General features: G+C 38.8%; 1 protein-coding gene across 2 annotated transcripts in view; it reads left to right on the forward strand.

The window, feature by feature from the left end:
• Positions 1-308: 308 nt before the first annotated feature.
• The window catches only part of mmp24 (matrix metallopeptidase 24), a 58731-nt gene continuing 43881 nt past the window's right edge, over positions 309-15158 (forward strand). Inside the window, exon 1 of one of the 2 annotated variants that reach the window (XM_003220530.4) lies at positions 309-512. In XM_003220530.4, the coding sequence (XP_003220578.2) occupies positions 378-512 (135 nt within the window). In that variant the 5' untranslated portion in view covers positions 309-377. The remainder of the gene's footprint in view (positions 513-15158) is intronic. The other variant, XM_008109937.3, reaches the window with a different exon arrangement.

A 15158-nucleotide genomic window follows, 5' to 3' on the forward strand; every position in this document is an offset into this window, starting at 1 on the left:
CGGCCCTCCCTCCAGGTGTTTTGGACTTCAACTCCCGCAATTCCTAACAGCCTACCGGCTGTTAGGAATTGCGGGAGTTGAAGTCCAAAACACCTGGAGGGAGGGCCGAGGTTGGCCCATGCCTGCAGTGTATCTCCTACGAGGCTTGTGCGGTCGGTGGCTTTAAGAAGAGCCTGAGCCGCAACCGAGGTCCAGAGGCGCGAGGCAAGGGAGCGCGAGGCAGGCCAACGCCCGCGCGCCTTGCCTTGCCTTGCCCTGCCCTCCGCTCTCCTCTCGTCTCCTTTTGCCGCGCGCCCGCCCGTGCCACCCCGCCGCCTCTTCGGCGCATGCGCGGTCGCCCGGGCCCTGCTCTCCCTGCCTCCTGAGCAGGTGCAGGGATGGGCCCCGCGATGGCGCGGAGGCAGCGGGGATGCCGCGGGGCCCCGGCCTGGGGGTGCTGCTGCCCCCGCCGCCTCCTGCTGCCCCTCCTCAGCGCCCTGCTCTGCGCCTCCGGGGACAGCAGCGTCGGCCCGGTAGGGATGGGTGTTTGGATGGATGGATGGATGGATGGATGGGCAGGGTTGGGTCTCCTCAGAGGGACTGTCTCCCTCCTGAATTGGGCCTAGTGCCAGCCGTATGCATTTCTCCCTCAGAGAGAGCCTTCTCCCCCTGTTTGTGCAGGCAGGGAGGGACTGTCTTCTCCTTTCCTGGTATGGCGACAAACCCTTTGCCTTGCTTTGCCTTGCCAAGCCGCCCCTTCGATGTCTGTCCTCGGGAGCACCACAGAGAGGCAGGAATGATGGCGGGGGCAGGGAGCCCAATGGAAGGAAGCAGAGATGGGGCGCCTGATTGTCCCCTCAGGGAAGATGGGCGGGAAACATTGGGGTCAGGAAAGGATGCCTTCCATCTCAGGGAAACGGGCGCAGTGGTTTTGTTTTGTTTTGTTGGTCCAGACCAGGCATGGGCAAACTTGGGCCCTCGCTCCAGGTGTTTTGAACTCCAATCCCCACCATTCCTAACATTCCTGACGGGGCCTGAAGCTGTTAGGAATTGTGGGAGTTGGAGTCCAAAACACCTGGAGGGAGGGCCAAAATTGTCCATGCCTGGTCCTGAGCGATGATCCAACCCCTTTTTGGAGAATGTTGGGTGAAAGGGGACCAGGAAGGAGTACAACAAGCTCTCAGTTAACCAGCACTTATGGGGGATTGGTAATAAATAGTTCAATAGAGTCTTGCTTATCCAACATAAACAGGCCGGCAGAACGTTGGATAAGCAAAAATGTTGGATAATAAGGAGGGATTAAGGAAAAGCCCATTAAACATCAAATTACGTTATGATTTTACAAATTTACAAATTAAACACCAAAACCTCATGTTTTACAACAAATACAGTAGAGTCTCACTTATCCAACATAAACGGGCCGGCAGAATGTTGGATAAGTGGATATGTTGGATAATAAGGAGGGATTAAGAAAAAGCCTATTAAACATCAAATTAGGTTATGATTTTACAAATTAAGCACCCAAACATCATGTTATACAACAAATTTGACAGAAAAAATAGTTCAATATGAAATAATGCTATGTAGTAATTACTGTATTTACGAATTTAGCACCAAAATATCATGATTTATTGAAAACATCGACTACAAAAATGCGTTGGATAATCAGAACGTTGGATAAGCGAGTGTTGGATAAGTGAGACTCTACTGTAGACAGAAAAAGCAGTTCAGTACATGGTAACATTATGTAGTAATTACTGTATTTACGAATTTAGCACCAAACATTGCAATGTTTTGAAAACATTGAGTACAAAAACATTGACTACTAAAAAATTGACTACAAGTAGGTGCCTCACACATGTAGTTTCTGATTGCTTGAGAGTTTCTTTTAAAAATAAGCCTAACCAATACTATACCATTCCACTTATAAATTAAGAATGTAGAATTTCCAGTCCAAGAGCTGTTCAGCAATGGAATATGCTGCTACCTCTGAGCACGATGGAATCTCCTTCTCTGGAGGTTTTTAAGCAGAGGCTGGATCAGGATGACCATCTGTCCAGGGTGCTTTGATTTTGTGTTTCTGCATGGCAGAATGGGGTTGGTCTCAGTGGTCCTTGGAGTCTCTTCCAACTCTATGTTTGGGACAGTGAATATGGGTCAGAACTTGCAAAATGGTTGAAAATTGTTTGCACTTACAACTTATATGTTTTAATGCTTTGTCTTTGCGTTTAAATGTTGCGTATGGATATGTTTAAAGGTTTTAATGATTTTAATTTATAGCTATATGTTAGTGTTTAGTTCAGGGGTCCCCAAACTAAGGCCCGGGGGCCACATGTGGCCCATCGAAGTCATTTATCCGGTCCCTGCGGCGGCAACTCCCTCCTCTGCCGAGGAAGGTGCATGCGGCGCGGGGTAGGAGGGAAAGGCGCGCACCTTTCCCGTCTCCTCCCTCGCCTGGTGCATGCCTTCCAAAGCTTTGCTTGTTTATAATGGTATTTTAATTATTAATTAATAAATAATTAATTATGAAGGGGTGCTTTGCTAGTGCCTTTGGTGCACAAAGGCAGAAGGAGGTGGGACTAAATGGCCCAAGGGGTCTCTTCCAACCCTCTTTATTATTTTTATTATGATTATGATTAACATTGAGGCTGTATTTATTCCTGTTTTGTTTTTTTACTTCAAAATAAGAGGTGTACAGTGTGCACTGCATAGGAATTTGTTCATAGTTTTTTAAAAAACTATAGTCCGGCCTTCCAACTGTCTGAGGGACCGTGAACTAGCCCCCTGTTTAAAAAGTTACTGGTTTAGTTATTATGATTTTTTCCCTATTATATGTATGTTGACACTAAATTTCTGCCATTAACACGTTGTAAACCATAGAATCATAGAATGATAGAGTTGGAAGAGACCTCACGGGCCATCCAGTCCAACCTCCTGCCAAGAAGCAGGAAAATGACATTCAAAGCACCCCCGACAGATGGCCACACAACCATCTTGAGTCCCTCCAGGGGTGAGAAAGGCAGTAAATAAATATAGCAAATAAATAAATAAATAAATAAATAAATAAATAAAGTTTTTTGGTGAATCTTTCCTTGCCTGCCCCTTTTCTTTGGATGCCTAAGGCTCCTTCCACACAGCTGAACAAAATCCCACATTTTCCGCTTTGATCTGGGGTATATGGCAGTGTAGAGTCAGATAACCCAGACCCTTCTATACAGCCATATAACCCAGAATATCAAGGCAGGAAATCCCACAATATCTGCTTTGAACTGGGTTATCTGAGTCTACACTGCCATATATTCCAGTTCAAAGCAGATATTGTGGGATTTTCTGCCTTGATATTCTGGGTTATATGGCTGTGTGAAAGGGTATTTCTAAACAGTCAATGGCAGGGTCTTGGACTGGATGGCCCTTGGAGTCTCTTTCAACTGTATGATTTTATGCCTATAGTATATCATAAACAGACCGTATTAATATTAAATTACAGTTATTAAAAGCAAATAGAGACTAAAGCCCCTTCCACACAGTTGAATAAAATCCCACATTTTCTTCTTTGAACTGGAATATATAGCAGTGTGGACTCAGATGATCCAGTTCAAAGCAGATACTGTGGGATTTTTTGCCTTGATATTCTGGGTTAAATGGCTGTGTGGAAGGGCCCCAAGACAAATTTAATATAACACAGTGTTACTGTCTTATAAAAATTGCTTTGTGAATGCTGTATTTTTTTTTCCCTTTTTGCTGGTTGCTTAAGAGTCCTAACTAGTTGAGGAACCTTCTAGACAGGCTCTATATCCCAAGATCTGATCCCAGGTTTTCTGTTTATCCCAGATTATCTGGCAGTGCGGACTCATATAATCCAGTTTAAAACAGAAAACCTGGGATCAGATCCTGGGATGTAGCGCCTGTCTGGAAGGGTCCTAAGAATCTATTGTATTTCCTTTATATGCCTACAGTTTGTTTTTGGGTATTCTCTGAGTTCCCTTGTTTGTCTGTCACAGTATGTATTGTCTGTATGCTAAGGAACACATACACAGAAAAACTGGTGTAGCTCTGACTTAGTATTAATTGTTGTGCTGAATGTAGTAACTGTGTGTGGAGGTGGAGAGGATGTTGATCTATTCCTTTTCATTTTGCAAGCTTTTCTTTCTCTTGTTGTGTACAGTCTCTCTCAGTAGTAACCATGTTAATAAATACAGACCACAATTGAAGTACGATACGAGGCAACTTTTTATGACTGGAAGATATAAGGAAAAGTAGAAGCAGCCGGGCATGTTCAGCTTGGTGGAGAGAAGACTGAGCGGTGACATGATCACACTTTTAAAATATCTAAAGGGCTGTCACAGAGAAGAAAGGGCAGACCTGATCTCTGCTGCCCTGGAGGATAGGACCAGATCTAATGGTTTGATGTTACAGGAACTGTAGATTTTAATTAAACGTTAGAAGAAACCTCAAGGTAGTAAGAGTGATTCTGCAGTGAAATCAATTGCTTAGAGAGGTGGTGGGGCCGCCTTTTTGAGTTGTCTTCTAAAAGAGGATGGAGAACTACCTGCTGAGGATACTTTAGCTGGAAATCCTGCATTAAACAGTGGGTTCATCCATGAGGCGTCTTCCAACTATGATTTTAGCATTTTGAGCAACAGAAAGGAACAAGAAGAGTGTATTTTATGTTCTGAACTTTATGATAATTCTGACTAGACAGGTGCTATTTTGGAGAGCATTTCCTAAATGCTACTGTTTGCAATGTTCCTTCTCCCATCCTCCCCTTATACTCTTACATTTCCACAGAGTTACGTCTGCAGTTGTACAACCTTCACTAGGCTTTGACAGCTGGTGTACCTGACCTATGTATACAACACTTGATGCATGACTAGTCTGCTTCATAACATAGACACACTGCCGGTGGTGCCTGGTAGAACACCCAAGGGACTTGTTTGTTCAAACAGCAGCCCTTTATGCCATATAGTAACCACCCTTTTGAAAGTCTCTCTGACTTTCCAAACCATTGAGGAGAAGAAAATTCTTATCTTCAGTTATGGGAAGGGAAATCAAGAATTCTAATGCATGAATCTAAGGCTTTGAACACACCAGAAGTAGTGCTCTGGGCCTCAGTTTTAGCATGCATTAGCTGACCAAAAAGGAAGTTCAAGCATTAAACACACACACATGCTGTGGCTACATTGGACTCAGGAATGGGGGAGTTCACTTATACTGACCAGAGACCTAGCTGTAGAATTTTTCTGTAGGGATTTGATGGATGACTATGTATTGTTAAATTATCTAGTCCCAGTCAACAAAAAGTTAGTCACACTTTGTTCTCATAGGGAAAATTACTTTGAGTGACTAATTTTTTCTGGATAGGCACACATGATTCTGTTAATGTAAACATTACTATAGTATTTTTGTATCCCTCTTGGTAGTTCTGTGTGGCAGCCAAGGATGAAGCCCTATTAATTATGTTTGAATATGTCTCCTTGCCTTTAATGAGATTTATAATTGAGGAACTGCATGTAGAATTGCTTTTGCAGTTATAGTTGCTTAATCTTAATTATATTATTCTTGTGGCAAGATCCTGTGTTAGTTGTGAATTAAATGGGCAACAGTCAACTTGCCAGCATGAATGAACAGTAAATTAATTGCATCTAGTTTGACAAGTAACCCAAAATTATATATTATATAATAAATATGCACACATAAATAAATGTACACCTACACATTTATGACATTTGTATTGATAGTATAGGGGGAGAGAAATAAAAAATATGAAAGAAAGGAAATACATAAATGAGCAGAAAAGGAATTATAGTGCAGTTGATATTTTCTAGTAAAATTGGACATATTCTGTTAGAATCTATATTCATGGACATGGCAAAAAAGTAATTGGTTCCTGTGTTCAAATCCTGAACCCTTTGTACCCTAGCTATTTGAGCTATAGGAACAACTACAGTAGAGTTTCACTTATCCAACATAAATGGGCTGGCAGAACGTTGGATAAGCGAAAATGTTGGATAATAAGAAGAGATTAAGGAAAAGCCTATTAAACATCAAATTATGTTATGATTTTACAGGTTAAGCACCAAAACATCATGTTTTACAACAAATCGACAGAAAAAGTAGTTCAATACACAGTAACGTTATGTAGTAATTACCGTATATAACGAATTTAGCACCAAAACATCGCAATGTATTAAAAACATTGACTACAAATCACTTTACTACTAAAAGGCAGGCTATGTTGGATAATACAGAACATTGGATAAGCAAAGATTGGATAAGCGAGACTCTACTGTAGTATTCTCAGCCTCACTTTCTAATTCTAATACTAGAAGTAAACAGACATGATTTGCTAATGTATTAACATTGTGTCTCCTAAAACTCTATTTAAATGAAAGTCTGAGGCACTGAATTTTGTTTCAGTTTATAGTATGTATCTTTCTTTTTCAAACTGTCACACATGATTAGGCATAGGCTTACCCTCTGTTGTGTCGTAGAGGTAGCACGGCCTTCTAAAGAAAGCACAGAAAAACATCAACCCTGTAGGCAATAGAAATGAGAAATAAACAGACTGCAGGAAACGTATTCCAGAAGAGCCTAGCCAGCATGATGGAATTAATCAGGATGAGGAAGAATAGAATAGCTCTTGTTCTAAGAAACATTCAAAATATCTACTTTGGGATTTGTTGATTTAAATAGTCAAATGTCCTGTATAAGATGCAAATATGCAAAGGGATCTTGTAGCACTTCAAAGACTAGCTGAGAGAAAGACTTCAGTAACATAAGATTACCAAGTGGATAACGGTGGATATACACTTCAGAATTAGTGCAGTTTGACACCACTTTAACTGCCATGGCTGAGTATTATGGAATTATGAAATCAAGGGAGCTGTAGTTTTACAAGATCTTTAGCCTCCTTGCCCAAAGAATGCTGGTGTCTTACAACGCTCAAGATTCCATAGCATTGATTTATGGCAGTTAAAGTGGCGTCAAGCTGCACTCATTCTACAGTGAAGATGCACCCTAAGTCTATTTCCTCAGATCCATGGAGTGAAGTGTCTAGGAACATACCTTTATATCAGACTACGTGTGTGAATAGCCATAGAAATTTAAAACCTATGAAACAATAAGTTCAGTTTTAACGCTGGTCCTTAGCGGATGACGACAGGAAGAAAGATGGATCTTTAAGCCAAGGTGAGTAATTTCCAATATTCCAAAGCCAGGAGATCTCATCAATACAGTTTCCAAGAATAGTCCACAATCTAACATCGAGGGTACAGTCCATCTTTCAAGGATTTGAGGTTCAAGACGTGGTGTTTCAAGCTGTAGCTAAACACCAATGTTGCTACCAGCAACTAGCTATTCCAAACTTCAGCTATATTTGCAGATCTCTCAAGTGATCCCACCTGCTGGCCCTCTTCTCAGCCAAATGTCTAGATTTCTGCACTTGAATCCCATCTCGCAGTCACGGTTGGTGGGGACGAGAGAGAGGGCCTTCTCCGTCGTGGCCCCCCGGCTTTGGAACTCTCTTCCTAGAGAGATCAGGCAGGCCCCTACCCTCCTCTCCTTTCATAGGAGCTTAAAAACCTGGCTCTTCCAAAAGGCCTTTGATACCTAATTTGATGTTGGACTGATCCATCTGCCCATTTTATAATAGCCCCCATTTCGAGATGTTGTCAATGCTATTTTGCACTTTATTGTCCATTTCTACCGGCACATTCTGTTCTGGATTTTATGAATTAGTCTCCTGTTTTAATATTGTATGTTTTTCGTATGCTTCTTGCCGATTTTAACGATTGTTTTATTGCTATTGATGTTTTACTGGTATAATTGTTTTATAGTCATGTTACTGATATTGATTGTTTTATCGGGCTAGGCCCCATGTAAGCCGCCCCGAGTCCCTTCGGGGAGATGGGGCGGGGTATAAAAATAAAGTTGTTGTTATTATTATTATTATTATTATTATTATTATTATTATTATTATTATCTGCCCTAATTGTAGCCAGTCCGTAATACTTGTAGCCAGTCCGGAGTGGTAAGTCTTTCATTGTCCACTTGGGGTTGCTGTTGTTCCTGTTCTGAAAGTAGTGGGCTGTTTCCGGTCTGGCTGCATGTGCTGTTGCTCTGTATTTGAGCCCAATTCAAATGCTGAGAGAAGTCATCCTTCCTCCACATCCTCATTGTGAGCACTAGCCATTACACCTATAACATGAGTAGTGTGCCAGAAAACCATTGCTTCTGTTCAAATCACTGTTGGTGGACTATATGTTGATAATATATTCCAATTCCACTGTTTCTTTTTTCAGTATTCTGTTGTTGCTGTTGTTGTTGTTGTTGTTGTTGTTGTTGTTGTTGTTGTTGTTGTTCATGCACTGCTGTTTTGAGATCAGAGATGGAATACCCTGGAAGACTGGAGTGTTCTGTAACTAGCTTTTATATATCCCCATTCTGATTATCTGATTTCTGACCTCTGGCACAGGGACTGCCTGTTTGTCCAATGTAGAATGCTAAAGGGCATTGTTGGCAGAGGATGGCACATATAATATTAGAGGATGAGCATGTGAAAGCACCTTTAATGTTGTGGGTGATGAAATTAGGTCCTGTGATGACATATTCTGAGTACGTCTTCCCAACTGCTTTCTTTTGTAAATAACTGACCATAGTAATGTCAAGTCAAGTCAACTTTATTTATACCCCGTCCCATCTCCCCTTGGGGACCCAGGGCAGCTTACAACATAAATGGCAGCCATTTGATGCCATACAATACACAGTTAAAATACAAATACATAATAAATTAAATGTAGATAATTAAAATGACAATTATAGTAATAAAACATGAAAACAAATAAATACATGACAACAGTGATTTAAAGGAGATTAAAAACCCAATCGGTAGATTAAAACCATAGTTAAAGCTGAACTTGTTAACCCAGCACAATACCCATAAGTTTTGCAGACCCTGTAAAGGTTTGGTCCTAGGCATTTCACTCTATTCAACTTAGGAAGTAAACAGTCTATGAAAGCTTATGCTACCAAGTTCTTTCGTTTAGTGAATCTCTGACATTCTACAAGATCTCTTTGCTCACTAATCTTCTAAACTAGCATTGAATTCTATCTGTGTAGAACAGGCATAGACAAACTTTGCCTCTCCAGTTGTTTTGAACTTCAACTTCCATAATTCCTAACAGCCTGTAAGCTGGGAATTCTGGGAGATGAAGCCCAAAACAACTGAACACCATGCCTGGTGTAGAAGATATTTATTGTGATCTTGTCCTAGTAGCCCTACCGCATTTCTAGGAATCAGTAGAAAAGTCCTGAGGATGTTATTAAAATGACTATGTGCATTTTCTTGTAATCATGACCTTCAATTTAAGAGGGCAGAATTGGTACCAAATTGACATGCTAATTATAGCAATTGTTTGTAATTTTTAGAATTCACCATGATAGATTGATGTACAACATATTTTAGATAAGAATGCATTCTCTGTAGTATGAACTCACAATTTAGGGATGCTCGCTGAGCAATTTCAGATATGGCTTTTATCACACCATCTTATTTCACTGAATTATCAATTTCTTCCGCTCATGACCCTGTTTTTTTGTCTATCTTGTTCTTTTACCATGTTTTTCCTTAATGCAGAATTTCCATCAAGACCAAATAGATCAAATAATTGCACAATGCCTTCTAATTGCTTGAATTGGACTCCATCCATCTGGAAGCACTATTTGATTCAGCATTGTCAAAGGAGAGCCACATGGCCCTAGAAGCAGAGGGGGGCTTTTACTAGTCATCTCATTTTTAACCTGCAGTGATTCCCCTGGACAGAAACAACTTGGCTGTAGCCAGCCAACATCCTAAATCCGATAATGTGTTACACATGGAATGAACATGATTCTAGTTACCAAATTAGTATGAAATTTGACTACCTGAGTTCCGATTGGTTTTCCCTGGTGGAAATGTATTATATCAAATCTTTAAAAACTGTATCGCATATCTATTCATTTCTGAGCTTTATTCTAGCTGCTAGACATTTTCTTTAGAGCCTTATTAGGCTAGGAATCCCAATAGTTAATTAGAGATGGAAGATTATTCAAAAATATTTTTAAAATAGTTGAAAAGTATGTTTTTTGAGTGTTGTGAAACCACTTATGAGAAAATTTCTGGACTGATGAGAATCTTTGTACTTCAGGACTTATTTTGTGCATAGTTCTTTTGCACAGAAAGCAGAATTTTCTGTATGGAAAATAATATTTCAATGGAGAACTAATTTCTGTGCAGATAATGCTATATTCTGTGCAGAAAATACTAGATTTGTAAATGTATTTATTATTTATATAACATTTTACATGATTGAGTTGTATAAGAAATATATTTTTCTGTGCAGGAACTAATTTTCATGAAGAAAATGTTGTTTTCTGATCAACCATGCAAGAATGTTATGCATAATAAATCCTGAATTTCAAATAGCCTCTGAAAACTGTGAAATACTTTCTCATAGCAGGAAGAAAATCGCTGAAATTATTACTACCTTTGAGAAGAAACTTAGTGAAGAATACATCCTTATACCTGATGTAGTACTTCCTGCCATATTATATCCATACTGGTACCCTAGTGCTGAAACACTGGGTTACAAAATAAATAAATAAATGATTTTTATGCCACCTTCTGTCCTGTTGGTGTTTATAGTACATACATTATGATATAGTTATGAAAAACACAAACAACATGGTAAAATACCAACACAATGGAAAGATGTCTAAAGAGTAGCCACCAAGCAGGTCCTTTATATTTATATCTATTTACTTTGGTGTGCTAATGAATTAGTATAACATTCAGATGCATGACATGTTGGAATAATGGCAATTATTCCTTGGTGCTGTTAGGTGTATCTGCATTATATTCATAGAGCTGTTTCATACTTCTTTAACTTTCATGGCTCCATCTTATAAATTCCGGGAATTATAGACTAGTGAGACACTCACATTTATTAACCTCTTATTAAGCAAAAATCAGCTCTGGGAATCCTAAGTATCATACCAAACTACATCTTCAGCATTTCATAGGGTAGAAACATGATACTTAAAATGAGATAAAACTGCTCTAATTTCATAGATATACCCTTAATTTGTATTGTTATAGATTTGTTAAGTAGTGGAAGCACTCCTTTGTAGGTTGAATCAATAGAGGATAAAATGTAAGGCAGATATTCACAAACTTGGTGCAAGAAGGATTTCCTTCATTTAAAACAACAACAAAAGCTACATCTCCCAAAATATTACTCTAGACTAGAGGGGGAGCAGGGAGGGTATATAACGAAGGGTTGAAACTCTATGGAGAGGGAGATGGGGGATGGTGGTGGGGGAAGAGAAGGGATCTATGCTAATTGCTGTAATAACATGTTTCATGTATATGTCTATGTTTGGTGTTTTTATAGTTTTAATGGTTTTAATCTACAGTTGTATGTTTTTGATTTGGATATGTGATATATTTTTATATATATGTGAGGCATTGAATTTTTCCATTTATTATGTTGTAAACCGCTTTGAGTCCCCCCAGGGGTGAGAAAACCGGTATAGAAATGCAAATAATAATAATAATAATAATAATAATAATAATAATAATAATAATACTATCATTGTAATTTAGAATCAGATGACTAACAAAAAAGATACTTTTTTGTTGTTAAGACTAATTCATCAGTTAATATCTGGAATAGGTATAAATATAAAATGTTTTAAAAAAGTGTTCAATTAAAAATATTTAAAACACAAACACAGTAGTTTGGAACAACTTAATTTTTGTGAGTGAGGCTTTAAAGCAGATCTTTAAATATTTATTCCAAAATTGAAGTAGATTTTATACTTCTTAGGTATTTGCTGTTTTGGATACACTGGCATTTTTTCTCCTTTAACCTATATGTTCTTTTGAGTGACAATAGAGGGAGACCTTGTTTAGACCTTTAGTACCATAAACCATTTTGTTTTTTAAAAAGAGTTAATCATTTCTTAAACACACATGCAACCAAAAAACCGCACCATAAGTCTTCCCACAAACCCAATGGAGATTTGAACTTGAGCTCTTTTAGGTTTTTCTAGATTGGTTGAATATTTGCACTGACATGTTTCTCTGCAATTGCAGCCTAGTGTCCTTTTTTGTGACATTGTGCTGAAACAGCAGCCAGTATATTCTAACCAAGGGAATTGTCTCTTGGTGCAGCAAGTATTCAGAATGGGTTGTTAGTTATGTTAGTCTTCCTCCAGTATTGTTTGGTGTCCCTATAGCTTACAATGTCTTAAATTGATATGGTATTTTATTATCTATGAAAATGAAATTGAGACAGAACAACAGTAGAAGCCCAGTTTAATTTATTTGTCATTCCAGTTTCAGGTAAAGGGATGTGTGAGGGAGGGGGAAGAAAGTTGGAATTTCTTTTGATAATATAGATTTAGAAGAATAATTTTGGGAATAACTTTTTAAATTTTTGTGTGAATCAGGAGCGACTTGGGAAACTGCAAGTCTCAATTGCAGTTGTAATTTTATATATATATATATGTATGTATGTATGTATGTATGTATGTATTTATCCATGCTGGAAGCTGCCCCAAGTCCTTTTGTGGAGATGGGGCGGGATATAAATAAAGATTATTATTATTATTGTAACAATTGCATTGTATCTGAGGCCCCTTCTATATCCCAGGATCTGATCTCAGATTATTTGCTTTGAACTGGATTATATGAGTCTCCACTGCCATATAATCAGGGATAAACAATTTTGCCATGCTTGAAACTGCTCTGAGTCCTCTTCGGGGTGAGAAGAGGTGGGTAGAAGCATAGTTAATAAATGAATAAATAATCTGGGGTCAGATCCTGGGATATAAAGACAGTATTGAAGGGGCCTGAGTTGTGAGCCAGGAAATCCTGAGTTCAGATTTAGTCTCTGGCATAAACTCATTAGTTAGCATTAGATACAAGTCTTCTAGTGGCTTCAGAGACCTTCGCTGCAATATGACAGGGTTAAAACTGACATCTCTTACAAATTTTTTTTAACTTCACTAATATAATATATGTGAAGTAGCTTGCTAATTTCTATCCTAGTGGTATTTAATATTATTCAAAATTGTATCAAACTGTTCAAAATTCTTGGCAGGATGTAAAAGACTCCAGGAAATGTGTTTCAAATCTGTAGCTATGCCTGAGTTGGCTCTATGGTACTTCATAATGTGCTGCTGTTAGATCATTCAGAATTACAACATTAATGAAAATAATTAGTGCCTTTCAGATGTTGAATGGCTTTACCTCTCTGTCAGTATTTTTCTTAATATAATCAGACCTCTTAAGATTGTTTTTAGTGCAAGTAAACTGAAATGTTTGTTTGATAATAATGCAGAGCTCGGGAATAATATTTTTGAATGATAGCTACCTAGCCATTCTGGCTGTGGAATTTGGGGAGTAATAGTTCCAAAATGTATCTTTCCCCAAGCTCTAGAATAATATTTATCATATCCTTAATAGCCTGGAACATAACAAAGAAATCAACCTGAGCACCCACTGCAGTATTGCATTTGTTCATATTGTCCCTAGAAATCCTTCCCTCTCCTGCACCTTCCCTCCCTTTGTTCTGTACTCAGTCAAGCTTTAGATTTGTTCTCTCTCTTTTGCTCACACGACTCATGTAGCGTATGCACTACACATATTGAGGCTGTATTTTTCTCCAACTGTCTTTCCAAAAGGCAGTTTGCATCATATTCCAGTGTGACCAAATAAAGCTCTGAGCCAAGGATTCAAGGAGCTTTGCTATTCTGTGAGCTCAAGAGAATAGTTGGGACTCTAGAAACTGAGAAGAATGAATAGAGGAGAAGGGAAAACTCAGCTGGAATATGAGAGCAAATTAGATTCCCTCAAACATAGCTCTTTGTGCCTCTGACAGTCATCCTGCCCATGTATACATTAATCAGGATATGTACTGTATATATCCATGTATATACTCATGTATAAGATGAGGACAAGTTTTGGGTACATACTTAATGGATTTTTATATCACCGGTAAATAAGTTGAGAGTCATTCTATGAAGATAGGGAAAAGTGCCAGTGGCTGTCAGACCAGTCACATCTGACTGCAACTGCCATCATTTTTTAACTAGACAGTCAGAAAGGCCAGAAGTAGTGCCAGGTCAGAGAGAATAGAGAAAGCTGGTGCTTCTTTAGAGTCTCCCAATATGGATTAGGGATTCTTCTTTCACTGTCTATTCAGAGAAGAGGATGGTTGCTGGGTTACTGTGAGTCTTCAGGGCTGTATGACCATGTTCCAGAAGCATTCTCTCTTGACGTTTCACCCACATCTATGGCAGGCATCCCAAAGGTTGTGAGGTCTGTTGAAAACTAGGCAAATGGGGTTTATATATCTGTGGAATGTCCAGGGTGGGAAAAAGAGCTCTTGTCTGTTTGAGGCAAGTGTGAATGTTGCAATTGGCCAATTTGATTATCATTGAATAGCCTTGCAGCTTCAAAGCCTGGCTGCTCCCTGCCTTTTGTTGGGAGGTGTTAGCTGTCCCTGATTGTTACCTTTCTGATACAAGTTAATGTACAGTGCCTACTCTACATTGTCCTGTGGATAAGTCAGCCCAGGTTTTTTGACGAACATTTTAAAACTTATACATGTGTATAGACAGAAGATTATATAAATTGGTAGGAGTAACCATAAAGGAAATACTCTAAATCACAGCCGAACCCCCAGCCCCAGTTATGAAAAATATACAGACATTTCTTGCTTCCTAGCTTTCCTAACATAAAATATTGGTATTTATTACCTACAGATAATAATAATTGACACTGAATAGCTATAATCTGAATATTGTTGCGGATGAAGTAAATTACAGTTTTTTAAAAAAAAAAATGTATTACTCTTAGTGCTCCTGATACTTCTAACCTTAAACAAAGCACTTCAGATATTAGACATTTGAGTTTAAGAATGATCTAGGTTCTGAGAAAATTTTTAAAAAGAAATGTTTTGTTGTGTGCCTCCAAGTCATTTCTAACTTATGGTGACCTTAAGGCAAATCCATTGTGGGGTTTGTTTTTGGTTTTTTGTTGTTGTTTTTTTTTGGGGGGGGGGGGATGGGAGCTTCAAATATGTGATTCACCTAAGGTGACCAAGAATCAGCCCATTCCTCATATATTCGTTATT

The sequence above is a fragment of the Anolis carolinensis genome, chromosome 4 (genome assembly GCF_035594765.1).
Source record: "Anolis carolinensis isolate JA03-04 chromosome 4, rAnoCar3.1.pri, whole genome shotgun sequence".
Classification (NCBI taxonomy): Eukaryota; Metazoa; Chordata; class Lepidosauria; order Squamata; family Dactyloidae; genus Anolis; species Anolis carolinensis.